This window comes from Sus scrofa, chromosome 3, assembly GCF_000003025.6.
Source record: "Sus scrofa isolate TJ Tabasco breed Duroc chromosome 3, Sscrofa11.1, whole genome shotgun sequence".
In the NCBI taxonomy this organism is placed as follows: domain Eukaryota; kingdom Metazoa; phylum Chordata; class Mammalia; order Artiodactyla; family Suidae; genus Sus; species Sus scrofa.
Window position 1 is genome coordinate 127,056,431 of NC_010445.4, and position 27,030 is coordinate 127,083,460.

Here is a 27,030-nt window from a genome sequence, read left to right on the forward strand (position 1 = left end):
GCAGGACATTAAAAGAAAAAAAGATGCATCATGTATCTCTCATACACACACACAATAATGGGGTAATAGGCTACCTTTTTATTCTTTATATTTTTGTATCTTTAAAATTCCCTTTACCTCTCAAGTGGAAAGTCTTCCTATTTTTACAGACACCGAATTAAGATTTTTAAAAATGCAGATGATTATAAATACATTACATTCAAACTCTTTATATCAGTAGTAAGGCAGTTTTAATTTTATTAATTTTCATATCATAAGATTATCAAAATATACCCTAGAGAAGGTCATCGGGCATTCTGCACAGCGCAAGGTGAAAGGGCAGAAAAAACAATACAGGCAGAGACGAGAACTTGTCCGAGGTTTAAGAGGATCAGCACTTGAACGCAACTCTCCGAGGGTCGTGGTTGCCTTACTACAGCCAGGCGCCTGCAAACCACGCTCTTCACCTGACGGCACCCGGCTTATGAGACTTCCTCAGTCATCGTCATCCTGTCCCCATGAAGGAGAAACTCGGCCCTCCAGGAAGGACCCTCCCTCCTTTCACCAGGGAAGCTGAGCCAAGTGCAGCTGGGGTACAGGACGTGCCTTCCCCCCTCGCCTCGGGCACTTGGCGACCTTCTAGCCCAAGGGCTCTCAGCGCCACACTGGTGGCATCTGGGCTGCCCTGTGCCCTGCAGTATGGTCAGCAGCACCCCTGCCTCCACCCACGGGAGGCCCTGGGCTGCAGCAACCCAGCACACCTCTGGACTTGCCCAAAGGCCCCTCGGGGGCAAAAGTGCCCAGGCGAGCAGCTCTGGTCGCCTTTTGTTCTGGTCTAATCCAACCACCCTCACGGTCAAGGGAAAGCATCAAGGCCGCATCCTCCAGCAAAGTCCTGCAGGTACCACCACCACGGCCACCTCAGGGTTAAGAGTCTCTGCCTAAACAGCCTGACTTGTTTTCTAAATGTTCCCATCATTCTGCCAAGGGGCCCAACCCCACACCACAGCAGCCAGCGCCTCCTACCCCAGGGCCCACTGCCCCGTCTAAACCTCGGGCCAGCCTCCCTGGGCCCGCCCTCCCCACAGCTCAAGTTTGGCTGCTCCGGCTTTTCTATTATCTCACTGCCTGAAGCATCAAGCTTTCCCATCAGCCTGCCAGAAGGCCTCGGGCCATACAAAAGAGGGCCAGCGCAGGAGGATTTAAAACATCCGGCCTCTGTCAGGACGGGAAGGCCAATCACACGAGCTGGAGTAACAGCAATCCGTGGTAAAAGCAGACCGTCCCAGGGAAGGCCAGCGGGCCACGCCGCGTGTGCCATGTGCCCTGAGCAGCCTTGGCCACTTCCCCACCTCTCCGAACCGTGCTCAGCCCGGGGCGCCCGGCCCACAGTCCTTCCCAGCCACCCTGGTGCCCCTGAGGTCAGGCCGTCTGTTCGGTTCAAAAGGCCATCCAACCCAGCCAGGTTCAGAGCTCCAGGCCCCACCTCGAAGTCGACTAATTCCACCCTTGGTCACTCTGCAGCCGCATACGGGTCCCTGCCTCCAGCGCAAGAGGGAAAATTCCAGTGGGCACACAGGGGGTGGAGGCAGGGCACCACGGCCTCTGGAGCAGTGCCGCTCACGGGAGAGGCGGTGGTGAGGCCGGGGGGCGGGGGGTCTCTGGGGGCAGCGGAAGAGCACCTCGCATCACCGGGAGCGCAGGGCGCGCCCCCCCGAAATTCCTCCCCACACTTCCCCAAACAGGATGTGTCCCGTCAGTGAGTCATGAAACACAGGGTATTTCTAGAAATCCACTGGAAGGAAGGTGTGGGAGAAAATTTCTAAAGACGGGGAACAAAAAGACAATATACAAAGCTAATGAGGTATTCCCAAGGCCGGACGTGGGCTCTGCTGGGCCAGCTGCGACCTGGCCCCAGAGTGGTGGCCAGCCCTTCATCTCATTCCTCCCGCAAGTGTCCCACCCACGGACCCCCGACAAAGCCACCTTCCTGCACCTTGTCACACCTCCCATCTGGTCAAGCCTGGGCTTCGGAACGGATTAGAGCCCCAGCCTCTGGGGCCATCAAATGGGGCTGTACCTGTTTAACAGCTGGTGCATCCGTACTGGGTGCGTCAGGCCTGCCCCCCCGCCCCTGCCAAGGCTCCCTGGTGCCCACAGGAAGTGAGCTCCGTTATCAGCGCTCTGCGAGGACCCTCGGCACAGGCTCCTGCGCATCTAGGGTAACTCGTGTTCCATCTTCTCGCCCCCCAGATGCGGGAGCAGCACCAGCGGCCAGGAGCCCTCCCCACGCGGCAGGCTCGGAGCCAAATGTTCTCCATGGGTCTTCTCACTTAATTCTCACAGCAACCTGTGCCGAGGCAGGACTGTGATCAGGTCTCCCACTCTTGGAAACCGAGGAGAGCGTCAAGATGAAACGCGTGTACTCAAGAGCCGGAGCGTCTGGGCTTGAAGCTCTGGCTTTACTACCGCCTCTCTCAGGGATCCCGGGAGAGGGACTTCAGCTCTGTGTGTCCCAGTTTCCTCTTCTTCAAACGCGAGGATGACAACGGCACCTCCCCACAGAGTTGTCCTAAGGACTAAGTACATTTAACTTGCGTTAAGTGCCCAGTGCCTGGCACACAGTAAGCACGACGTGTTTGTTGAATCAGCCTACGGAGGTGAGCATATTTGCCTGTGGTCATACAGGCATTAACTGGTGAAATCGGTGTTTGGGTCCAGGTCCAACTGGCTTCAAAGCAGAGGCTCTAATCATTGCGTGGGCTCAGAAATAGCATGAAGACAGACGCATGGGAACAGACTTTCTCATCCAGCTCTGCGTTCCTGCAAAGCATCCTGGTCCCAGGCCGCCACACAAGTTTCAGAAGTGCTTCAAAGTGGAGTTCCCGTCGTGGCGCAGTGGTTAACGAATCCGACTAGGAACCATGAGGTTGCGGGTTCGGTCCCTGCCCTTGCTCAGTGGGTTAACGATCCGGCGTTGCCGTGAGCTGTGGTGTAGGTTGCAGACGCGGCTCGGATCCCGCGTTGCTGTGGCTCTGGCGTAGGCCGGTGGCTACAGCTCCGATTCAACCCCTAGCATGGGAACCTCCATATGCCGCGGGAGCGGCCCAAGAAATAGCAACAACAACAACAACAAAAAGACAAAAGACAAAAAAATAAATAAATAAAATAAAAATTTAAAAAAAAAAAAAAGAAGTGCTTCAAAGTGTTACTAAAGGAGTCTCTGCAAAGATATCATAAACACTAAAGAACAGCAGGGCCTACAAAAGAAGAAAATACACAAAGTTCCAACTTACCATCAACTCCTGCGCCACCCGAGGGACTCTTCAAAGTCCCAGCATGACAGCAGCCTACATCAAAACCGTCCCATGGACATCGGACTGCTATCACCAAGACAACCCCGGGTGACCTCCCGGTCCTCCTGGACCATAATCAGTTGACTCACCGCTTTAAAGCCAAGTCTCATAAACGCTCTAACTCCAAACTACTTTGGTCCCACTGAGTGAAAGAAATGGGGAGCAGCCATCTGCCCTCCTACTAAGCAGCGACCGAGAAACATACGAGGAGCCCCTCTGGAGGAAGACACAGAGCAGGGCTGGGCACACGTCCAGCCGCGGAACCCCCGCCTCCGTAGGCGAGAGGCAACCTCGACCCCTGCCGTACAAGTTCCTAGGAACTGAGCCGCTCAAACGTGTGCCTACTTTTTCAGCGATCTACAGTCGCTAATGCAGCTTTTCAAACACTGCCTTCTAAGAATCAAGTCTCCTCCCTACAGCCAGAGAAATAAGATTTCTGAGAATCAGGAGTTCCCATCGTGGCTCAGTGGTTAATGAGCCCGACTAGTATCCATGAGGCCGTGGGTTCAATCCCTGGCCTCGCTCAGTGGGTTAAGGATCTGGCGTTGCCGCGAGCTGTGCTGTAGGTCACAGATTCAGCTCAGATCCTGCGTTGCTGTGGCTGTGGTATAGGCCGGCAGCTGTAGCTCCGATTCAATCCCTAGCGTGCGAAACTCCATATGCTGAAGGTGCAGCCCTAAAAAGACAAAAAAAAAAAAGATTTCTGAGAATCAATAACATCAGCACTCCTGAATCATGTCCCCCCCACCCCACCCCCGGGATCCAAACTGTACTTGCTGGCTAGTTTTAGTCAGTCAACAAACATTATTCACTTTCATGTGCCAGGTACAATTTTGGGTGCTGGGGATGCATCCATAAATAAGAGAGTCAAAAACCCCTGCCCCCTGAGGCTCAGGCTGTCATAAGGGAAGAGGAATTAGGAAACAAAGCTCTAACAAGGAAGGAAATGACATAGTAGCTTAGGAGGTGCCGAGAGCTGCGGGGACAAGAGAGGGCAGGGGCTGGCACGCACCCGAGAAGGGACAGAGGAAGGAGGAAAGGGAGTAAGCCGGGTGGCTCAGGAGGGAAGACGGCCCTGGACAGAGGGAAGGGCCAGCTCAAGGGTCCTGCCGTGGAGGCCCCCTGTGTCCGCAGAGCAGCCAGGAGGCGGCGTGGCCGGGGCAGCGGAGCTGGGTCCTGGAAGACAGTGGAGGAACCTTCATCGAAGGACTTTCACTCTAAGCAAAACGAGGAAGACGCAGGCAGCACACGGGCAACTTTAACTGCACCACCTAACGATCAGTCCCTGGCACCTGCTCAGCAAGTGGCAGGCCAGCTTTGCAACTAGAAGCCAGGCTGCAGAGAGCCCGCGCTGCTACCACCACACCAGACGTCCCTGAAATCGGGGGCTCAGAATCAGCCGTGACTTCGTACTTGACCCAGAGCAGGAGTCAGTGAGGGGGGAGCTCACAGAACAAGGCTGGGAGCCTGAGAGTCCAGTCAGGAGTCAAGGGGAGACTGTCCCTGTTCCCGGGGGTGACAAGGCCTGGGTGGGGGGATGGGAGAGGCAGGATCACCCGAGAAAGCCCTTCCAGGGACAGGAACGCCAGCACCTGCCCTGCTGGGGAAGAGGAAGTCCTCTCGCAGGAACTGGGGCGAGAGGAAAACGGAAGGAAGCGGCTCAGGGAAAGCGACTCACAACCACAGACCCACCGGAGTCTGGGCGGCCAGCTCCCCTCCGGAAACGGACAGGTTTTCATTCTGTCGGGAGGCAAGAGGAGGACCTGTCCCCTGCCACCTGGAGCCACCAAGGGCCTCCCTCACACCCTGCCCCGGGCCCCACAAAAGCTCCGCACAGAGACGGCTTTGTTCAGCCGCTCTCATGCAAACCCTCGGAGAGCCCGCTGATCTCACTGCAAGGGCTCTTCCAGTGACGATGGAGGCAGATGTTCTCCTGGCAACCGTCCCTGGAACAGGAGGAAGCGACGCTCCTCTTCCCGTACCTGCCCCCGCTCCCAGCCCGGATGAACGCGAGAACCCCCCTCCGCACCAAGCCGCTCAGGAGATGCGGCCACTGTATTTCGCATCTCGGCTCTTGGCAGCAGCGGGTCCCCTCCACCCTGCCACCCCTCCTCCCCTCCGTGAGGCCCAGTCTACCCAGGGAACGCTTCTTGCAAGCTGCTTGCAGAACTGCCCCCTGGGGAACCCCGTGTCCCAGCACGGGGTTTTCCTGCTGGTTCCAGAGACGTCACAGGCCCTGGGCTCTGCCAGGGCGGCCCTAAGACGTCTGCGTGGTAAACCCACTCGCTGGGGTGGGAGCTGACCCAGGCGCACAGCGGCCCCATCTCAGCCTGTTGGCTCGCTCGGGGAGTTATCCGACTTGGCGTTGCCACAGCAACTGCCTCTGTATTTTACCATGTTTATCAAACCATCTTGTAATTGTTTGTTTACGCTTCTGTTTCCACTGTAAAACTGCGAACTCCTAGAAATCCAGGATGGGCTTTATTCATGTTAGGAAACGCCCAGCACCTGAACACGGCAGGCAGACCTTCGATGAAGGAGGTGGAATAAGCAAACGCGGTCACCCCCCCCTTGCAGAAATCATAAAGCTCCCTCCTCTCAACCAGGGCCGTCCTGTCCTCTCGGAGCAGGGCTAGGATGCCCCTTCACGCCACACACACTCTCCTCTACCCTGTCCACACCGACAGAGCCCCAGCACGCCCCGCCCAGGCTCAGAGCCCTCCAGAGCCCACGCTTTCTTAGCTTCCTCCATGCAGCCTGTCTCCTTCCTTGGGCTCGGGCTCTCTGCCCTCTTCCTAGAATGCTCGCCTGTCTCTCCAGGTGCCATTTCTCCTCTCTCTCATTCAGTAAACACCCTGGAGGGGTCCTGTGTGCATCAGGCCTTGTTCCCGGCTACCTAATGCCTGAGTCTGCTTCCAGATCCAGCAAAGCTTCAGGCTCCTGCAGGAACCACACCGGCCACCCTGGCCTTTCCCACCAGGCCAGCAGCACGCCCAGGAGGGCAGTGACATCCACCTACTTGCAGCTGCCCCCCGGCGCCCGGCTCAGCAAAGGGCGGGACACACAGTCCTCAGGCTGGTGCCTCGTCCGATGGGGAGATGCCTCTGTCAAGGCCAAGAGAGGCAGAAGGTGAAGACGACAGGAGCGGGGCTAATGTGCACCCGTCAGGGCCCCCGAGGGAGGTCTGGTCCTCTGCCAACGTCCCCGGAGCGGGAGCAAAGCGAGCACGGAAACGCCCAGCACCGAGGCCGAGTCTCCCCCACCACGTGCCCCGTCCTCCGCCCGACCCTGCTGATGCAACCGTCTATCTTGCAACCTGCTTGGACTCTGTCCCTGAATGTGAGAGGTAATCATCCGGAGGAAAGAGGGACTTAACTTGGACAAGGGCAAGGTGACTTTCTCTCCCAAAGCGCTCCCTTGTCCCAACTTCCCCAAATCGCTACTAACACTCCTCTGCTGAGCCATCTCGCTAGCCGGACCATCCACTTTCTCCCTGCTCACGATCAGGGCACCCCACTCGGGGAGACGGCAGTCAAGCAGACCGCCAGGCCAGCACTCACTCCATCAGGGGCTTTGGAGCTGCTGGAAGTCACACCGAAATTCAGCAGGAACTGTATTTCACCACTGTGATGGAGAAACGAAATTTTCAGTTACATAACACTATTTAGGAAGCGCATCGCTTATCACGTCTTTGTCAACCCAGCAGCATAAATTTACATACATTGGGTAGCAGTGGAGATAATCTGCATTTGGGTGTGCCAGCTCCCAGACATTCTGCTGTCCCTTGGGAGACTGAGAGATGTGATGTTCAAATGGCACCATCGTTTCCGCCCGTCCGTGTGGCAGCCAGATGGAAAGACTATTCATTCGTCAATCACAGAGCAACTCGGGAGCAAGGGCATCCTCTACTTTCCGAAGCATAACAAAACCACACCATCACCAGCCCCCGAATGGGCTCGATTCTCCTGCAACCACCGAACTGACCTTCCCCAAAGACAGGGGAGCTCTAAAACCAAACATCAAAACACAGCAACCAAAAGGGACAAGAAAACTGTAAAAATGGGGGACGTGATCATGGACCCAAAGCCTGGGTACCACTTGGCTCCCACTTAAAAATCCCTCTCTCTTCTCCTCAAGGATAAGCAAGTACGTGGGCAGGATATAAAAAGAGGAAGATGCAGTGTAACTAGAGAACTCACTGTGACACATGATAGAAACGTATTTTTAACACTGAAGGAAGGGAAGCTTCTCTTAAAAGATAATCATTCCAACGATACATAATCCAAGACTGATGACTTCGAAAGGGTACAGAGCCCAGGAGCACCTCCTGGTATAGACAAGACATGAGTTATGCCTTCCACTGCATCTCAGCTCTTCACAACTTAAAGACCCCTCCACAGCATTTAAATTATAATTACCCCTACACTCCACGTCATCCGGGCTCTCCTCTCCAATCTTGCTGCTATTATCTGGTTATTATGAATAAACAGTATCTTTTCCCGGAACAGCTAATTCCACTAATATTAACAGTAACGGGTACTACTAACTCTCTTCTGATGTAATGAGCAAGTATTTCTGAATTCTGTCCTCTCTAGTCATTTCTAAAGACAGTAACACATAGCAACAACGCGTGCATAACGCTTTGAATCTCTTTTAAAATAAAGGCGTTTCTAAGCACACGAATCTGTGCAAATGCACGTGTGCTCCAGTCCTGTACCCACATGTTTTTTTAACCTGATAAAACGATGACAGCAGCTCCCAGGTGCTCAGATGGCTCTGGGAACAGAAAGATCCTTCGCTGACAAGAGCCCTAGGATCCTGGCTCAAGTCTCAGGGCTGCACTGACTAGTATCTTCTTTTAGGAAGCCATGAACGCCTGGGAGGCTGTTTCCTCGGCTGTAAGATGGGCATAAACTTGTCCGGCCCAAAGTGTTTTGAAAATAGTCAAGTGTAAATAAAAATACGAGCATATTATTTCCAAAAGAGCGCCTGCTCTCAGGAGTCTGCAGTTTGGTTTCAGGGAGTCGGAACACAAACGCAGGAAGCAGGTCCCCAGTGGGGGAATGGCGCGCCTGCCGCTAGAGCCAGCGGGATGCTCGAGCGAGGGCCTTGGGGCCGGGCACCATGGGACACAGAGGCCGGAACACCAAGTCCCCCTTCAGGTGCCCTCCCATAAGGAAGGGCTGAGCAGGGCAGCAGAGGCCAGGTGCCCTAAAACTGGAGGAGATCAGCTACTGGGGACAACTAGTGATAAAAGGAAACTCCTCGGCACAGGAGGGCTGAAGAAGAACCTGGAAGGTAAACGGGTGGGATTATAGATCCACGGGGAGTGGGGGGGGGTCCTCTGCCACCTGGAGCCCCCCCCCCCCCGCAACTGCAGGACTCTCTCACCAGGGAGCAGAAGCGAGCACTCAGCCTGGGTCTGCACACCAACTCCCGCACTGCCCCCCGCCCAGCGCTGACAGTCCCCTGTCCCACCCAGCTGGGGCCACAAGATGCCTTCCTGGCGGGCTGGGCGGGATGCGGGGTGGCTCCCTGACCGAGGTGCCCACTGCGCGCTCTCTCCAGACCACCCGGCAGTCCTCACCCGGGTGAGAGCCCAGCTGGTGGTTCAGGTCAGGGAAGAGCAGGGTTCTAGGCGGCTGCACCGCCCACTGCCGTGTCCCAGGCTCCCTGGGACCGGGTCCCCAGGTCCTCCCTCCCACTCGGACGTGTCCCTGGGGCCGAGAGCCCAGTCTGAAGCGGGAGAGAAGAAGGGGAGACTGATCCCCCTGGGGCAGCCGAGGGAGCCCTTCGGCAGAGGCCAGGGCTCAGAACAGGACGCCGAGCGCGGCTACCGCCCACCTCCCCCCACGCTGCAGCCCCGCAGCCAGAGAGCCCCGCGTCCCGGAGGGACCTTCTCAGGCCAAGACAGCAGGCAGGAGGTGCTGCGAGGAAAAAGCTCAAAGTGGCGGGGGGGGGGGGGGGAGGGAACAGGAGCGGGACCCAGCCCTCCTCAGAGCTGGCCGGTGACAAGGCGGATGGCAGGAGCTTCAGGTAAAACAAACAGCACCGACTGAATAACTTAATGGCTGATCTTTTACTTTTTAAAAATAAGTTCCTTAAAGGTCGTTCCTTTAAGGTCGAGAGAGGCCTTTTAACCCTTTCGGCACCAGTTCACGTCCAGGACACACAGCATCACTCTCTGTGTACGGGGTCAGGGCCAGAGATCAAACACTCGCCTCCAGGCGCTGGTGTGCGCCAGGCACCAGGGGCGAGACACACTCGCGCACAACCACCCTGCCTTCAAGGAGCCCGTCTTGTGCTGGCCTCTGAGGCCGTCCCGCTCCCTCTCCCGGGCGGAGTCACTGTCTCTCTCCCCCTCCAGCTCACGGGCACCTTCGAGGCAGGAACTCCGGGGCCCAGGGCACGGGACAGAGCAGGTGCCCCCTGCACTTAATGAAGGAAGGACTGAAAGCAGAGCCACCAAACCCACCCCAGGGGACAAGTGGCTGCCGAACGAGGAGCCCCTTGCCTACCTGCAGTGCGCCCCCGCCTGTGGATTCGGACCCCAGGGACCACCTCCCTGGGCATCTTGCCTTGGGTCCTTCTCCCCCGACCCCCTCACCACCGCCCCCCTGCCCAGCTCTGCCCGGTTCACTCCCCCACTGTAAGGTCTTCAGCCTGTCCCTACAACCTGGGGTAGAAAAGGCTGCTTCCTCAGGCAGCAAGTGCCTGGTCATCTCAGCAAGCGGCGATGGGGAAGCCAGGGGCTGGGTGCCACGTGGACCCCTAGACTAAGCAACGTCAAGGCTCCGTACAGGCAGACAGCCGCCCAGGCTGGGACAGACTCTATACTCACACCCAATCCTCTCACCTGGCAGTAGGAAAACTCTTTCTGTAAAGGGCCTGACAGCAAACGGCTTAGGTTTTGCAGACCACACACAGTCTGCTGCACATTCTTCAGATTTGGGGGTTCCTTTTCATAACTCTTTTTATTTATTTTTTTATTTTTAGGGCCACACCCGAGGCATATGGAGGTTCCCAGGCTAGGGGTAGAATCGGAGCTACACCTGCCAGCCTGCACCACAGTCACAGCAACGCAGGATCCAAGCTGCGTATGTGACCTACACCACAGCTCCCAGCAACATCGGATCCTCAACCCACTGAGCAAGGCCAGGGATTGAACCCCGCAACCTCATGGTTCCTAGACAGATTCGTTTCTGCTGCACCACGACGGGCGCCCATAACTCTTTTTAAACTGCAAACACCGTCTTTATTTTAGTTTACGCTTTTTTTATATATATATAAAAACCAAGTGGACTGTAGTTTGCCAATCTTTGAACCTAACCTGCACTGATCCAACTCCCACACCCCGGTGAGGCCCCCACCCCCACAAAGCATCTAAGCACCCAGCGAGGCAGGAGGGGCTGACCCAGCACACAGGGCGCACCTCCACACGCTGGGGACCCCCACACACCACCGCTGCACGAGACACGATGCTTCGAGCTGAGTCATCCCAGGTCTGGGCCAATGACAGATGGATGAATGGGTGGACGGCTGGGTAGATGGGTGGACAGACAGATGGATACATCAGTCCACTGATGGATCAATCAATAGATCAGTGGAGAGACGGACAGACAGATGAATAAAAAGGGACCCAAAAGTGAGGCAGCAATTGCTTTAGGAATTCAGAGGTGAAAGTAGTTCTGATGATCTGAGGATGTTAGCGAAGGTTTTACAGAAGAGAAGACATAACTAATATATTTTTCAATGAAGAAATCAGATGTGAGGATGCTTTCCAGAGCAGAGAGTTTGGTAATTCTTTTTTTTTTTTTTCTTTTCAGGGTCGCACCCATGGCATATGGACAATCCCAGGCTAGGGGCTGAATCAGAGATGCAGCTGCCGGCCTACACCACAGCCACAGCCACGCCAGATTCTTAACCCACTGAGTGGGACCAGGGATCCAGCCTGCATCCTCACGGATACTGGTTCACGTCTGCTAAGCTGCAACAGGAACTCCGAGTTTGGTAATTCTTAGAGATTTTCCTGTTTCAACAGGTAACATGACAATCAAAACAAAGATGTCTAAACATACAGCAAGACTTCCGAAGGGAAAGACATAAAATCACAGAAACGAAAAGATCACCCGGGCCTCCCCATTCAGCAGGCATTTTGTGAGACCCGTGAGCCAGGCACCAGCTGGGCTCGGTGCCAGGGTCGACAGGAAACCTGACTGCAGGCGGGGTGCCTGGGGACTGGGACGCCCCCTCACCCCAAACGGAAATGCCCAGACACCCGGGGGCCAGACCGCAACCTCACGCTCCTTCACGGCAGCCGAGCCAGAGCCGAGCCAGAGCCGAGGGCTGTCCTCGCGGCGACGGCAGGTCCCAGCGACACCCCTCCGCCCGGCCGGCAGCCCCGCCTGACAGCGGCACCAGACGCCCCGGGCGGGCCAGCACCCAAGGCAGGCAGTGTCCCACGTCACTGCACTTTCTCAGCGAACGAACACGCATCCAAACCACCCAGTGGGACTCACAAAACCTCCTTCCAGGCCAGCTCTCCTCCATGGACCACGTGCTTCCGGGCCCGTCGTGGCGGCAGAGAGCACGGGGTGCAGCTCGGCCTGGACAGGTTCCGCCGTCCTGTGCGGAGACCCTCGGGGCCCCCGGGGCAGGGCGGCCCCCACTCCTGAGAGTCCGAGTCCCTTTCCGCCCCTCCCCTGGCCTCGGCTGTTGAGCACGGCTCTCCGCTGTTTCCGTTTCTCTGCATGGTCTTTTCTAGAACCCTGAGGACGACCCTGATCTACAGAGAAACAGCAGCTCCCTCACTCCTACCCGGGGGTTCTGTTCACCTCCAGGTCCTAAGGCGTGCCTTTGAGTATTCAACCTCACAGGACATTCGCCTTTGGAAAACCAGTGAGAAATTTCTGAAACGCTCATTGGCAGACACTGCTACTCCCCAATTCAAACCCAGATCTAACCCCCTGTCAGAACCCTAGCCGGCTCCTGGGGATCGGGGGCGGGAATAAAGCCCTGAACGTGACACATCAGGCCTCACCGGCCGCGTGCAGACACCGAGGGAGGAAGGGAGGCTCATAAATTGAAAGAGCAAACAGAAGCCCTTGAGAGACTTCCTATTAGCTATGATGAAAGCAATTCTGTCCTCAGATCAATCAAACCTCCTTTACTCTGCTCTGACCATAAGGAAGAGAACAGTGCACTTCAAAAATTAAGCTCCTTCCACACTGCGGCAGAAGATAACAAATCATTTTTAAAAGACAGAACAATAAACCTGGTTCTGGAAAACTGAGAGGCGGCAGGGAGGTAGGAAAGGCTTTACATGTCATCTCCAAAGCAGCAGCTTTAGCAAGAAGGAAGCCTCAGCCTAAATCCCAAATTAAAGCTTGCCTCCTGAGCCCCCTCTGGCTGGGAGAGCCTCTTTTAAGAAGAAAGGACCGGGTCTGGAAATAGGCCCTGGGGGTGAAGGTAAGAGAGCAAGGCTGGGGAGAGGGGGGAGGAGAGTGTGAAGCTCTGGACACGGCCTAGACCGCAGCACAAGCGACCAGGTCCCAGAGGCAAAGACCAGCAGCGCCTCTTCGCAAGCAGAAGCCTGCGGCCTGGCATGCTACCCCCAGGGCCAACAAAAGCCACAGGTTCTGACAGGCCAACGGCCTGGGGAGTGCACACACCTCACTCCTATGTGCAAGAAAAGAAAAGCCAACAAGAGAATTTACAAGATGAGAAGCAAACCAGGACTCTCAACCCTCTGTCTAGAAGTGAGGGGTCCCCCCAGTGAGCAAATCGAGGTGACCCTTAGGGAAAAATGCCACCAGAAAGCCACGCAACTAGGAAAAAACCACGAGTTCTTCTGAGTTTGCTGCTGCAGAGACAGACAAGACCCAGCTCTGGACAGGACGCCTCCCTGACCCCACAACACCCTGGCTGAATGAGGCCAATACCCAAAAACCAGTTACCGATGCAGGCAACGCTGCAACGTCAGAGACCAAGCAGACACGTCTTCCAATTTTTCAGTACATTCAGAGCCCAAATAAGAAAAACAAAACCGACTGAACATAAGGAAGCTTGGCTGTACATACAAACTGTTTTCTTTTTTTGGCCACACCCCCAGCATGCAGAATCCTTAACCTGCTCCACCACAAGGGAACTCCACAAGCTGTTTCTTAATACCAAGGTCGGTCATTCATGAAGTTATTGAGCCCCTATTCTGCGCAACCCATTCAGCATTTAAAGATGATTAAGAACTGATCCAGCAACGAGGCAATGAAAATAAATAAGGACCCGGACTATTGAGGAAGAAATCAAACTATCTCTATCTGAAGATGATATGACCTCATACATGGAAAATTCGAACACATGCACGCGCGCACACACGCAAACCTATTAGAGCTAATAAATAAGCTCGCCAAGACTGCAGGATATAAGCTCAATGTACAAAGATCATTTTATTTCTGTACACTAGCCATGAACAACCTAGAAATGAAATTAAGAAAACAGTTCCATTTACAAAAGCATTAAGAATAAAATACTAAAGAATAAATTCAACAAAAGAAGCACAAAACCTGTACACTGAAAACTATAACATATCACTCCAAGAAATTAAAGGCTTGAGTAAGTGGAAAAACATCCCCCGGTCACAGAATGGAAGATGTTAAGACGTCTATAATCCCCAAGGTAATCTATAGATTCCCGGCAATCCCCGCAAAATCCCAGCTGGCTTTTTTTTTTTTTTTTTTTGGTAGCAATTGACAAGTTGATACTAAAATTCACATGCTAATGCAAGGGACTCCGGCCAAAACAATCTTGGAAAAGAAAACAAAGTTGGAGGACTCAGGCTTCCTGACTTCCCAAAGCACCGTAAGCCTAAAGCAGTGGAGACAGCTGGGAACTAGCGTAAGGGTAAAGAGCAATGCACCGGCCGAGCGCAGAAATGAACCCACACCTCAAACATCAACTGATTTCTCCAAAGGGTGCCAAGAGTATCCAAGGCGGAGAGGACAGTCTTTGGGGCTGGGACAAGGAGATATTTACATAATCCTGCTTCACATCTGTCCCCACCACCGCAAAAACAAACTCAAAATGGATCAAGGACTTCAATGTAAGGGCTGAAACTATAAAACGCTGAGAAGAATACACAGGTGTATATCTTTGCGACTTTGTATTAGGCCACAGTTTCTTAGGTATGACCACAAAAGCACAAGCAACAAAAGGAAAAAGAGATACTTTGGACTTCATCAAATTCAAAACATCTGTGCTTTGCAGGACACCACTGGGTGGGTGAAAATGGGAGGAAATATCTGCAAAGCATGCTTTTGTTAAAGGTCTAGTTTCTAGAATATATAAAGAACTCTGGAGTTCCCGTCGTGGCGCAGTGGTTAACGAATCCGACCAGGAACCATGAGGTTGCGGGTTCAGTTCCTGCCCTTGCTCAGTGGGTTAAGAATCCGGCGTTGCCGTGAGCTGTGGTGTAGGTCGCAGACGTGGCTCGGATCCCGAGTTGCTGTGGCTGTGGCGTAGCCTGGCGGCTCCAGCTCCAATTGGACCCCTAGCCTGGGAACCTCCATATGCCGCGGGAGCAGCCCAAGAAATGGCAAAAAGACAAAAAAAAAAACAAAACAAAAAAAACAACTCGTACAACTTAACAACAAGAAGACAAATAATCCAATTTAAAAATGGGCAAAGAACGTAAAAGAAGATACACCAAGGCCACGGGCCCATGAAACAATGCTCGATGCCCCAGTCATCCATCAGGGAAAGGCAATCAAGTCCAGGACCGAGAGTCCCCCGTCCACCAGGATGGATGTAATCAAAGCAGACGTGTCAAACCTCAGTGTTAGGAACGGGAAGTGGTGCAGCCTCTTTAGACAGTCGGACAGCTCCTCAAAAAGTTAGCGTTACCATATGCCCCAACAATCCCACTCCTAGGTACATACCCAAGAAAACTGAAAACATACGCCCTCACAAAAGCTTATACAAGAATGTTCTGGGCGTTCCCGTTGTGGCTCAGAGGTAACAAACCCAACTACTATCCATGAGGGCTCAGGTTCAATTCCTGGCCTCGCTCAGTGGGTTAAAGATCCAGCATTGCTATGAGCTGTGATGTAGGCCAGCAGGGGCAGCTCCGCTTCAACCCCCTAGCCTGGGAACTTCCACATGCTGCAGGTAGAGCCCTAAAAAAACAAAAACAAAAACAAAGAATGTTCTGGCATTCCCCCCGTGGCACAGTGAGTTAAGGATCCAGAGATGCTGCAGCCATGGCGTAGGTGGCAGCTGCAGCCCAGATTTGAGCCCTAGCCTGGAAACTTTCATATGCTGCACATACGGCAGAAAAGGAAAAGAGAAAAAAAGAATATTCACAGCAGCATAATTCATAATAGTCAAAATGTGGAAACAACCCAGATGTCTATCAACTGATGAATGGGTAAACAAAATATTATATATACCTACAATGGAATAGTACTCAGCCAGGAAAAAGAATGAAGTACAGATTCATACCACAACTTAGATGAGCCTTGAAAACATCAGGCTAAGTGAAAGAAGCCAGACACACAAGCCCACATCCTGTATAATTTCATTACATGAAATGTCCGGAATAAGCAGATTTAGAGGCAGAAAGTAGCGGTTGTCAGGGACTGAGGGAGAAGGGGATGGGGAGCGGCTGCAAATGGGTGTGGGGTTTTTAGAGCGATGAAAAAGTTCTGGAATTGGATACAGATGACAGCTGAACAATGTTTGTGAGTATACTTAAAAAAATCATGAATTAGCAAAAGGGGAGATTTTAGCATGTGAATTGTATCTCAACTTAGAAGAAAATCAACAACAAAAGTAAGGGCCTCGGGACGCCACAGAAAGGTTGTTGTTTTATAACGCCATTTGACTAATTGCGAATCTGCACTTTTCAGGACTACAAGCTAGCCATTCTTTGCCGATTTTTATTCCCACCATTTATTCCAGAATCCTTTCAAACAGAATATAGGTGTTACAAAGAACCATGAGATGTTTCAGGCTAGAGGTTAGTCAGAGATCAACTGGTGCCAACACCTCATTTAGAGACCAGACATCCAGGGCAGTGGCTTGCAAGATGCCGCAGCAAGGTGGAGACCATATCAGAACCAGAACCCGCTCCTCCACGCCTCGCTGGCGCTCTCACTCCACCACATGAACACGACCCAATCCGCAGGGCTTCGTAACCGCACATCTCCCCGTGATGAAATACTGGCTCCCCCGAAGCCTGGGGGACAGCTACTGGAACCCCGATTTCGGAAAATCAGCTATCACTTCAAGTTCAACAGTCCAAGGGACGTAACGTAACGATCACAAGACCCTGTGGTCACTAACACAACCTTCTTTTCCCCAGAGAAGCAAAGCACAGCAGAGACCAAGGCGGGAGCAAAGACTGGAAAGACAGCCCCGAGGTGAGACGGAGCCAACCACAGAGCCCCACGTGCCCCGAACCGAAAGCAGCGATGCATCCAATGAAACGCCAGCTCAGGGGCCAACCCCCATAAGGGCTCCAGGGACATCTGCAGGGAGGGGACCTTTAAAGCGGGAAGGGAGAGGTTTATTTCACCTCTACCCTCTAGAAAAGGATGCCCACGAGTAACCAGCAGAACGCGGAGGAGCCGGTCGGGAGAAGTAACGCGTGTCAGAGGCGGCGAACGCTGCTGCAGACTCGGACCGAGGAGAAACCGCTCAGCCACCCTCCACTGGACCACGGAGGCCACCGAGGGGCGACCAGGGAAATCAGCCGCCCGGGGTGCAACCCCTGGCTGGGGACAGGCCAGGGCCGTCAGAGGAATAACGCCCGTACGAGGACTGAACGCTCTCCTTCGTCTCGGGATCTCCCCGAAGCCCCTCGATGGCAGCACGGCGCTGACGCCTCTGCCCATCAGGACTCACCCTTCGACGGTCGCCTCTCCAAACCCAGACCTGCAGGCAGCCAGGGAGCACTGCACGGGCCTGATCACTGCCTACGTGGCTCTGGAGTCCGTCACGAGCAGCTGTGACAGCGTCCTCAGGCCCCGGCGCTGACAGGGGGTGGGGGGTAGCTGTGTCCTTTTAACTCACTCCAAGGCAGTTAAGGCCTCTTAATAAGCATCTCCCCAGGGGTGAGTCTGATGCCCCGTCTGGGTGACCTCGCATCCTCCGTCACTGACAACGCGGACCGGCCTGTGGAAGATCGACAACCTGCACTAAGGACGCCCAGAGAAGCACCTGCAGCGGATCTTGGGCACCACAGAGACCCCCGCAGGAGGCCTTGAGCGAGGGGGAGGGCGAGGCAGGAGCCACGCCCATCTCAGGCTGCTCTAACCCCGCCAGTCGTGGGACGGGTGGCTGCCTGCGGGCCTGTAACCTGTCTGGGCCTCAGCTTCCTCAACTACAAAATAGAAGCGACAACCCGACCCACACCTCGCAGGACAGCTGCAAGGGTGCAACAATCAAAACAATCGATTTAAAACGCAGCAGAGTCGGAGCTCCCGTCATGGCACAGCGGAAATGAATCCAACTAGGAACCACGAGGTTGCGGGTTCGATCCCTGGCCTCGCTCAGTGGATTCGGCGTTGCTGTGAGCTAGGGTGTAGGTTGTAGATTTGGCTCGGATCTGGTGTTGCTGTGCTGCCTGTGGTGTAGGCCAGCAGCTATAACTCCAATTGGACCACTAGCCTGGGAACCTCCATGTGCCGTGGGTGCAGCAGCCCTAAAGAGACAAAAAATAAATCAAACACAGCAGAGTCCTTAATCCAGAATTAAGTCTCAAAGAAATGTTGGCCACTGGTGTCGTTAATGTTAAAAAACAAAACAAAACAAACTCGAGTGAGACTGTGCTTTCTTCTCGGAAACTGGGGGGGGGGGGGGGGGCAAACCCGGACACCCTGGCTAGAATCCTGAAAGCCGAGGGAATCCATCATTACAGGCGACTGACCTCCTCAGCCCCTCGACGTGATCGTCAACAGCTGCAGCCCCACCGCTGGAGCCGCCTCCAGCGCTGCGTGGAGGGATGAGGTCACTGACGATACCCTAGTAGGACAGGCCTCCTGCCAGGCTGTGGGCGGCGCCCGGGGCCCCCGGCTCTGCAGGGCTGGGCACGTCAGCAGAGCAGTGAAGGGTAGAGAGGAGCCGCTCCGAAGCAACAAGGACAAAGGGAGCAAAGAGGAAGCCCTGCGGCAGGATTCCCCAGAAGTGTCCACTCAGGACGTGCGATAGATGCAACGTGCCAAGACGGACGGCAAGAGCAAGGCGGCACGTGGAGGGCCTCTTCGGGCCTTTGACAGAGGCAGTTGGCAGCGACCAGAGCTGACGCACATGTCAAAATGCTTGAGTTTGAATCCTGGCTCCACCTCTTCCTAGCCCTGCGATCTTGGAAAGGGGCTTAGGTTCTCTGGACCTTCCAGGGGTTTCTGCAAATCTTACATAAGCTAAGAGCTCATATGCGTGAACAACTTATAGCTTGCACGGCGCACAATAAGTGCCCAATTAATGCTAACAGAATAGGCCAGAGAGAACACCAAAAAACAAAAAACCCAACACTTACCAACAATGACACTTTTCACTCTGTTGATACCCCAAATGCACTCACACCACACCAGCCTCATTTCAAACATGTAACCTCACGGAAAACAACACAAAACTCTGGGCAGTTGCTTCCCATTAGTCCACGGCTTCACAGGGAAGCTCGCCCTGCAGACTCCAGGCCGGCTTATGACCAACCAGAGAAACAAGAAAGGGAAAAGAGGCGAACTGGCAGCCCCGCTTGAGTCCCACCTACAGGACTCAGGAGGTGCAATTCGCAGTTTCGCTCGACTCCAAGGCAGGCAGAGGTGAATCAGCTCCCCCAGGACCTCAGGAGAAACTCAGCCCCGACCTTGAAAAAATGCAGACAGCACCGTGGCTGTCAAACCACAACCGACAGCCTTACCCTCCACGCTCGTGCCTCTAAATACCTTCACTGCTCACTCGATAATTCTAACGCTGGCTTGGGGTGCCGCTCCTCTCAGCTAAATTCTAAGAACCAATTCATGACAATGACAGTATAATAATTATAAAGTCTGTTTAAACAGCACTGTTAGTCATTCTCTCCCTCCAAAATACAATTAACTAAATTAATCTTACCATCAAGCCTGGAATTCTCGGCCTGAATTCAGGGCGGGGTGGGGTGGGTGGGTTCATAAACTTGGACTAGAAAAAAGAATTACAGGAGTTCCCGTCATGGGGCAGCAGAAACGAATCCAACTAGGAACCATGAGGTTGCAGGTTCAATCCCTGGCCTCCCTCAGTGGGTTAAGGATCCAGCATCGCCATGAGCTGTGGTGCAGGTCCAAGACGCGGCTGGGATCTGGCGCGCTGTGGTGTAGGCCGGCAGCTGTAGCTCTGATTAGACCCCTAGCCTGGGAACCTCCGTATACCGCAGATGCGGCCCTCAAAAGCCAAAAAAAAAAAAGAAAGAAAAAGAATCACATCTGTATTTCATTAGCCCCTAACTGAAATTTAACATTTTTCTCAATTATGAATGTAAGCAGCACACCATGGTAGTATCAGCAATACCTGTGACTCCAACAAAAGCTATATTAACACAAGGTTAGAGTTGTCAGAAAGAGCTCCCAGCACTGCTTACCTTCATCAGTACCTCAAAATCGAAGTCTTTATTAGACCACTCCCAAATCTTGATATTTAATGATTTAGTACAGAAATATACCTTAGGATAACGCATTTTTCTAACCATATTTCGATATGTTCGGTTCCCTTGGAGATCCTATGTATTTTACTGATGCATTAAAACATCTTTCTGAAGAGGTCCACCGTCTTCACCCGACTACCAAAGGGTCCATGGCACAAAGAAGAGCTAAGAGCATAAACACTTAGCTGCCCACAAGATGAGAAAACAAGTGCCTTACGGGGAAGGAGCTAGTCCTTTTCCATCGCTGGCCCTTGGCAGTGACAATACATTGGTATGTGTCCATATACACTTATGCATCAATAAATCCAACACAACCACATACACAGAAACACAGAGGCCAAGCATTCCAGCTCCAGCTGACCATCCATTTACCCCACATCATTCACAGGATAAGGTGGTAATGGTACCAAGGACTGGAAGAGCCCTGGCAACCCTTTAAGGTCACGTGACACAGAAGTGTGAGCAAGGACGCGGGTTCCTCTTGTGGGAGGAGGATGAGGTGACGTCACACCTCTTTTTAGTGGGAAAGAGGGGTGTTTGGGGTGCTGCATGGGGACAGTATTCCACTTATCTGACCAAGCCAACAAAGCATCACCTGCTCTCCTCCGCCCACAGGGAGCAGAGGAGAGAAGCAAACATACCCCTTGGCTGCGTCTACCCAGCTCTGCTCGACGCCCTGATCCCATCAGCGTCTGCTCAAAACAAGATGAATCCTCGGCACTGGTCCCGAGACGAGTTCTAAGTCATGCTGAGCAGCACAGGACTGGCCTTGACACCAACATCAGAGCGTATCAGCCTCGCCGTGGGGAGACCGGGCACCCGAGTGAACTGAACTTGGCCTCCGTTCTGCTCACCTCACCCCGGCACACATGATGCTCCGTCAGGCCAGAGGCCTCCGTCGGCCCTCTCGTCGCCCCCACTGCTGCCACCTAAGCCGAGGCCCTCTTGTCTGGGCAACTGCGTCAGATGCTCAGCGCCAACCAGTCTCGCCTTTCCTCTCAGGCCCTGCCTGTCTGTTCTCCTTGCAACCACCACCATGACACATTTAAAATGTCGGTCAGATCAGAGGATTCCCTGCTCATACCCTCCAACAGCTCCCACCACAGAACCAAATCCAATTCCCCCCCAAGACTGATCTGGCGCCCCCTGGCCCCATCCTCTCCCACACTCACTTCTCTCCTCCTCCAACACTGGCCCCTTCCTGTCCTTAAAAGCCCCGAGCCATCCGCACCTCAGGGCCTTTGCACAGGCCGCTCTCCCCGGCTGGCGTCCTCACTGAGTGCGGGACCCTGCTCTGACATCACCTTTTTGGAGAGGCCCTTCCTGATGTCAGTTTCCTGCTCTGCAGAGTCAGGTTCTACTGCTGCACTCTTGGTCCCTTTTCTTTAGAGCATCCCTGCCCGACACATTGCCTTGACTCCCCCCTTGCGGGAGCGGTGTTAAAAAAGGCCAAGGCTCCAGGCCCCACCCAAAGCAATTAAGTGAGAATTTCAGGGCTGGGGTCAGGCATCTCTAGTCTACTACCCTGGCCCCCCGAGTGGCTCTAACATGCAGCCAGGGTTCAGTCCGGAACAGTCCTTCTCAAACTCTATCGTCCGGATAAACCACCTGGGGATGTTATGAAGATGCCATCCCGAGGGGGGCGGCATCCTGCAGTTCTAACAAGCGCCCAGGTGAGGTCGATGCTGTCGGTCCGTGGCCCCTTCTCTGAGCTGCACGGGTCTAAAACAGCACCGTCCCACAGAACTTTCTGCAAGGACGGCATGTTCTAAACCTACACTGTCCAGTACACACGTGGCCACGGAGCACCCCAAGTGGGGCGAGGGGCAGCCGAGAACCCGAATTTCTCATCCAGGGCCGCCGCCCTGGACAGCGCAGGCCTAGAAGGCATGTGCTCCATAAAGGAATGCCTCAGGGCCTGGAACAGTGGACAAGGGTTACTCCAAATACGTGGCCTGAGCAGCCCTCTCTCCATTGGCTACGAAAATCCAACCAGAAGCCTGGGTGGCCACCAGCTCGGGAGTGGATCGATACTGACCTAAGGCAGGGCGGCATATACAAAAGGCCACCCTGAGACCCCTTGGTAATTAAAGCAGAGGGCCACCCACCAATGACCACCCTGACCTCATGACTCAACCCAAGCCCCGGGCCCAGGCGAAGCTGACCACTCCCACCCCTGCGCATCCCCGGTTCTGGACAAGCATGTGGTCACAGCCGCACAATGTTTCATTGCACTGATTTGTTTACAGGATGTCTGTCTCTCCCACCAAGCTGTAGGTTGTTTCAAAGACAGAACTCTTGGTATTCCGTTCCCATAACCTAGCACACAGCGGGCCTTAATAACTGCTGAATGAACAAAGAGCCTGGAACTCCCCGGGAGTACAGCAGTACTTCCACTGTTAATCACAAGCAGGAGAGAAACTGAATCGGGGGTGAGGGAGAATGGAGATCACTTAGAAGAGGCCGCTGCCCCCTTAAATGACTCAAAAACTTCCAAACGCCTATATCCGGATTTCTAAACACAGCACAAAGAGGTGACCCTCTCTGACTCAGGGACAATTATTTCCAAAGAGAAGAATGGACTGGGCGAGGAGGTGATGGCCTCTGACAATAAATCCAAAATCTGCTGGTCTGGGATTTGGAAGAGCTGGTTTTTAAACAAGTCACCAAGGCTAAGATCCACAACCACGTTCTTGCCCCAAAAAGTTCGCAGGCTGGGTTCCCCCTGCAACTGCTGGGAGGGGGATCTGGCCCCAAGGACGACAAGGCCCCTGGGAGTCTGCACAGCCCAGATGCTCATTCTACCCCTGCAGTCAGAATCCTGTGCTTGTGACAGCAGTCAGAGTTCCACGGCAACCGAGGACAACAGAGCAGGGGGGTATGGCCCGGAAGGAAGAAGATTAAATTTTAATACTTTCAAGTCAACATCAAATTTATTTTTAAAACCATGTATCTGACAAAGCCAAATAAGCAAGGCAGAGTGGGAGATGCTCTCAAGGAGCATCTACAAACCATAAACACGAATACTCCACATTCGTACACAATGCTTTCCGAGGCTGAGAACATTTCCAAGAGCCCAGGGACTCAGAGACACTGAGACAGCAACAGACGCCCCCACCCCTGAAGGCAGCAAGGGGCAGGGCCGGGGCGGGGGGGGGGGCACTTTTCGGATTCAGCCACAAAACACGGGGCAGATTCCAGCTAAAGCACCAGACTCGGCTAAAACTGTGCAAAACAATTACTCCACCAAGAGAAAGTGATCACCAAGTGAAAATTTCAAAACACAGCTCTATGCTGACCCGCTGCCAAGACAACAAACTCATCCAAATATAAGCAAGGATTAAGAGATAAATAGTTTTCCACTCACTTACTGGTTCGGCCATTCATCACCCATTTCCTCTACTCCCCCCCACCCCAACCAACCTACCCACGTAAACCCCATCTAGGGGCCAAACGCCCTCACCAGGTTCTGTGGATTAACCCTAATATAACCTGTTAAAGTAGAGGCATTTATGCAACCAGTTGTCTACCAGTCGTTGGGCTCCGTATTATCTCCTTAAGTCCTCACCACAACCCTCTCGAGCAGACACTGTTATCCAGACTTCAAAGCCAAGGACAATGAGAAAACGTTAGGTATCTCACTCAAGTTCATACAACTGGCAAGTGGTGGAGTCTGAACTTGAACCCAGATCTGACAAAGGAATAATTTTAGAGAATCCAGCATTATTAAAAGTAACAGAAAGCAGCATCATTTCGGCAAACAGCATGGCGCCAAGTTCAAACGCCAGCTCTTCAACTTCATCGGCTCTAAAACCTTGAGCACATTAACCTCTCTGAGCCTCAATTTCCTCATGTGTAAAGCAGAGATGAGGCCTAAACACTACAGATGTGAGGTTCACAGGACAGGGTAGGGGTCTGTTGGCGACAACAGTCCAACTACAAGTGTGCATATCAAAAAAAAAAATGTACACTTCAGTTGTAGGATACTTTTTAGCAGACAAAACCTATCTTGGAAACGAGAGGCTCACAAAGGCTAATCAGTTTAGAATTCGTTTTCTAATTCCACGATGTCCGTTTAAACACAGGACCAAGGACCTGCAAATTTGAAATGTTTCCGTTAAACGAACTTCATGTCACAATATCCACGCTCGGGTTTATTTCAGCACCAGAGCCTGCTTAAAATCAAAATATGAGGGCATCACCTGTTAATAAAACCATCTGCAGGACAAGTTTTGGTAATGGAGGGTGAACATCAAACACCTTGGAAGAGAGCTTTATTTAAAGGACTCCACAGTGATTTCGCTCAGAAAGGAAACAACTTTCAAATGTAGGTCTCACATAAATCCAAGCTCACAGATACCATCATCTTCAGGTGTGCACTGGATTTGCTTAAAGTGAGATAGACCTGTAATGATTTTAATTTTTTTTTTCCATTTTTGAGTCTTTAACCAAGGCTCGTGCTTAGACAGCAATATGGAGCAAGCCTGCAGTTTAATAAAATGACCAAATCTAGTCTCTTTTTAATCTGCTCAGTAACTGAGCTCCAGGGTAATCTGCAGAGCACACAAAAAAAGGGCTTTGGAACACACACTGTACACTAAAATGAATCAGGAGAGGGTATGTCAATTTTAACAGCAATTCCTATTTGCCTAGCCTTCCAACATCTGCCAGGGTTAATAATATTTAACCAGCCAACGGCAGTAGGGAACAGAAACAAAACTTTCAACACGGCTAAGTTTTCTTTTACAAACCTTTCTTCCCTTCAGAGATGCAGCTACCTTTTGGGTTGCAGTCACTCCATCAACATTGTTAATGCGGTATTCACAAAACACCGCGAACATTTTCCTCTTGCTTTTCAAGCAGCACTCCCGAAAAAACTTCTGAACGCTCATGCCCATCTGCCTCATTGGAAGGCATCCTTTTTAAGCCTTGCTGATACAAGAGAATTGAGCGATGTGGGATCACAGACGCGCACTACAAACGGTTTACAGGCAGCTCTCTTCCACCCAAAAAAGAAAAAGAAAAAAAAAGGGGGGGGAGGCAGAGGATGCCCTAGCCATACTTAAAACATTCAGAATGCTGAATCTGCTACTTTTGATTTAGCCTCCTATTGACTGTTTATGTCTACAAAGAAAAAAATTTCCATTGAGGGAAAACATTCTGGATTTTTTTTCCCCAAGCAATTCCTAACAGCAGCTGCTTTGTTCAAGTGGGCAAAAAAATGAGTGCCCTGGCTTAATTGAAGGCGCTCTGGTGACCTCCCTCCCTCACGCCATCCCAGTCATCTTCTTCTAAAATACCTAGTGTGCCCCATTTTAAGAATGTAACTGGACATGCTGGCCAGGCCAGACTGAATCATCTATTCAATGCAGGCACGTGACATAAACCAGTCACCTATTATCAGCCAAGCGCTTGACCGCAATGACCCTTCCAACCACCCCCGAGAGGATGCTAGTCCCATTCGACAGGTGAGGAAAATGAAGGCAGAGGGCTGGGCTCTCAAACTCGGACCCTCGGTCACAGGCTGCTTCGACTGTCCCCAAGCTTGCTGGTTCCTAAGTGCTCTCTCCGCAGGATGTGGAGGGCTTACTAGTTTAACCCTAGACGATGACTTTGCACCTTGACCAAAATCGGGCCTTTTCCAGGCTGGTGGCGAAGGGGGGCGTCCAGGGGCGCGAGCAGGTGAGACCCGCGTCCCTGGGGGGAGGGAGGCTAGCAAAGGCCTGGGGATCGGAAGCCGGGCTCCCCGGGCTCGCGCCGGGCGCGCTGCGGGGTGGCTCAGGCCTTCCCGGCGAAGGTGAGCACACCTTTCTCGGGCAGCCAGGGTCCCCCGGATCCACCCGAGCGTCGGCCGGAGCGGGGCCCAGGGCAGCGCCCAGGAGGCGCCGGGCAGGCGCACTTGGACAAGTTGGGAGGTGGGCGCCGGGGGACCGCGGGCAGCCGACGACCCCGGCCGCGGCGGACGAGCGGACCCCGCTCACCGCCCGCGTCGACTCCCGGGCCAAAGTTGGCGGCGCGGAGGGGCGAGGGGGCCGCCGGGGCCCGAGAGGGAACCGAGGGAGGGAGGGGTCCACAAAAGGCCCGAGGTAGCCAGCCCGCCCGCCGCCGTCCCCTCCGAGCCACCTCCACGGAACAAAGGGCTTCTGTTTCGGCTGCGTCCGCCCGGCCGCGTCCGGATTCCGAGGAACAGAAACTTTTCCCGGGATGCGGGAGCGGGGGCCCGGGGCGGGGGCGGGCTGGCGGGGCGGGCGCGGCGCTACCTGCGGCCGGAGCCGCCCGGCGAGGCCCGCGCGGCGCCGCTCACCTCCTCGATGGCGGCCACGGTGTTCCGGCACTGCGCCGTGCGCGTGGTGAAGCTCGAGGCCGTGGGCGCCTTGTAGTCCTCATGGGTCTCGGCCACGAATTCCGACACGGAGATCTGGTCCGGCATCGCCTCGACGCGCGGGCGGCCGGCCGCGGGGGAGCCGCCGCCTCAGCCGCCGCGCGGGCTCCCACCCGCCGCTCGGACGCCGCCGCCGCCGCCCTCGCCGCGCCCGCAGCTCGCCCGGCCCGCGGACAAAGGGAAGCGCCGGGGCGCGGGCCGCCGCCGCCGCCGCCGCGGGAGACGCACGAGCTGCCGCAGGGCGCAGGTCGGCCGCCCGCGGGGCCGGGCGGCGGGAGCAGGGGCCGCGCGCGCAGCCCCGCGCAGCTCGGGTCCGGCCCGTCCGCCCGCCGCGCCGAGGGCTCCGCCGCCGCCGCCTGCGCTCCCGAGCGAGCCCCGAGGCGGACGCGCACAGCCGGCGGGAAGTGCCCGCCACCCAGCCGCGGGCCCCGAGCGACTCCCGCGGAGAGGGGCGGGTCCGGGCCGGGGGCGGCGGCCGGCCGGGCGCGGGGCGGGGCGGTGCTGAGGGCCGGGCCGCCAATCCGCGCGCTCGCCGCCGCCGCCGCCGCCGCCGGGAAGCTGGGGCTGCAGGAAGGAAGGAAGGAGGCGCGCGCCCCGGCCCACCGAGCCGCTCGCCCGCCCGCCGCCGCGCGCCGCAT

At 54.3% G+C, this 27,030-nt stretch overlaps 1 protein-coding gene across 4 annotated transcripts in view; it reads right to left on the reverse strand.

The window, feature by feature from the left end:
• Positions 1-26,517, reverse strand: part of ASAP2 (ArfGAP with SH3 domain, ankyrin repeat and PH domain 2) — a 161,976-nt gene extending 135,459 nt beyond the window's left edge. For 2 of the 4 annotated variants that reach the window (XM_021087867.1, XM_021087864.1), the window contains exon 1: positions 26,315-26,517. In XM_021087867.1, the coding sequence (XP_020943526.1) occupies positions 26,315-26,440 (126 nt within the window). In that variant the 5' untranslated portion in view covers positions 26,441-26,517. The remainder of the gene's footprint in view (positions 1-26,314) is intronic. The other 2 variants (XM_021087869.1, XM_021087866.1) reach the window with 1 other exon arrangement.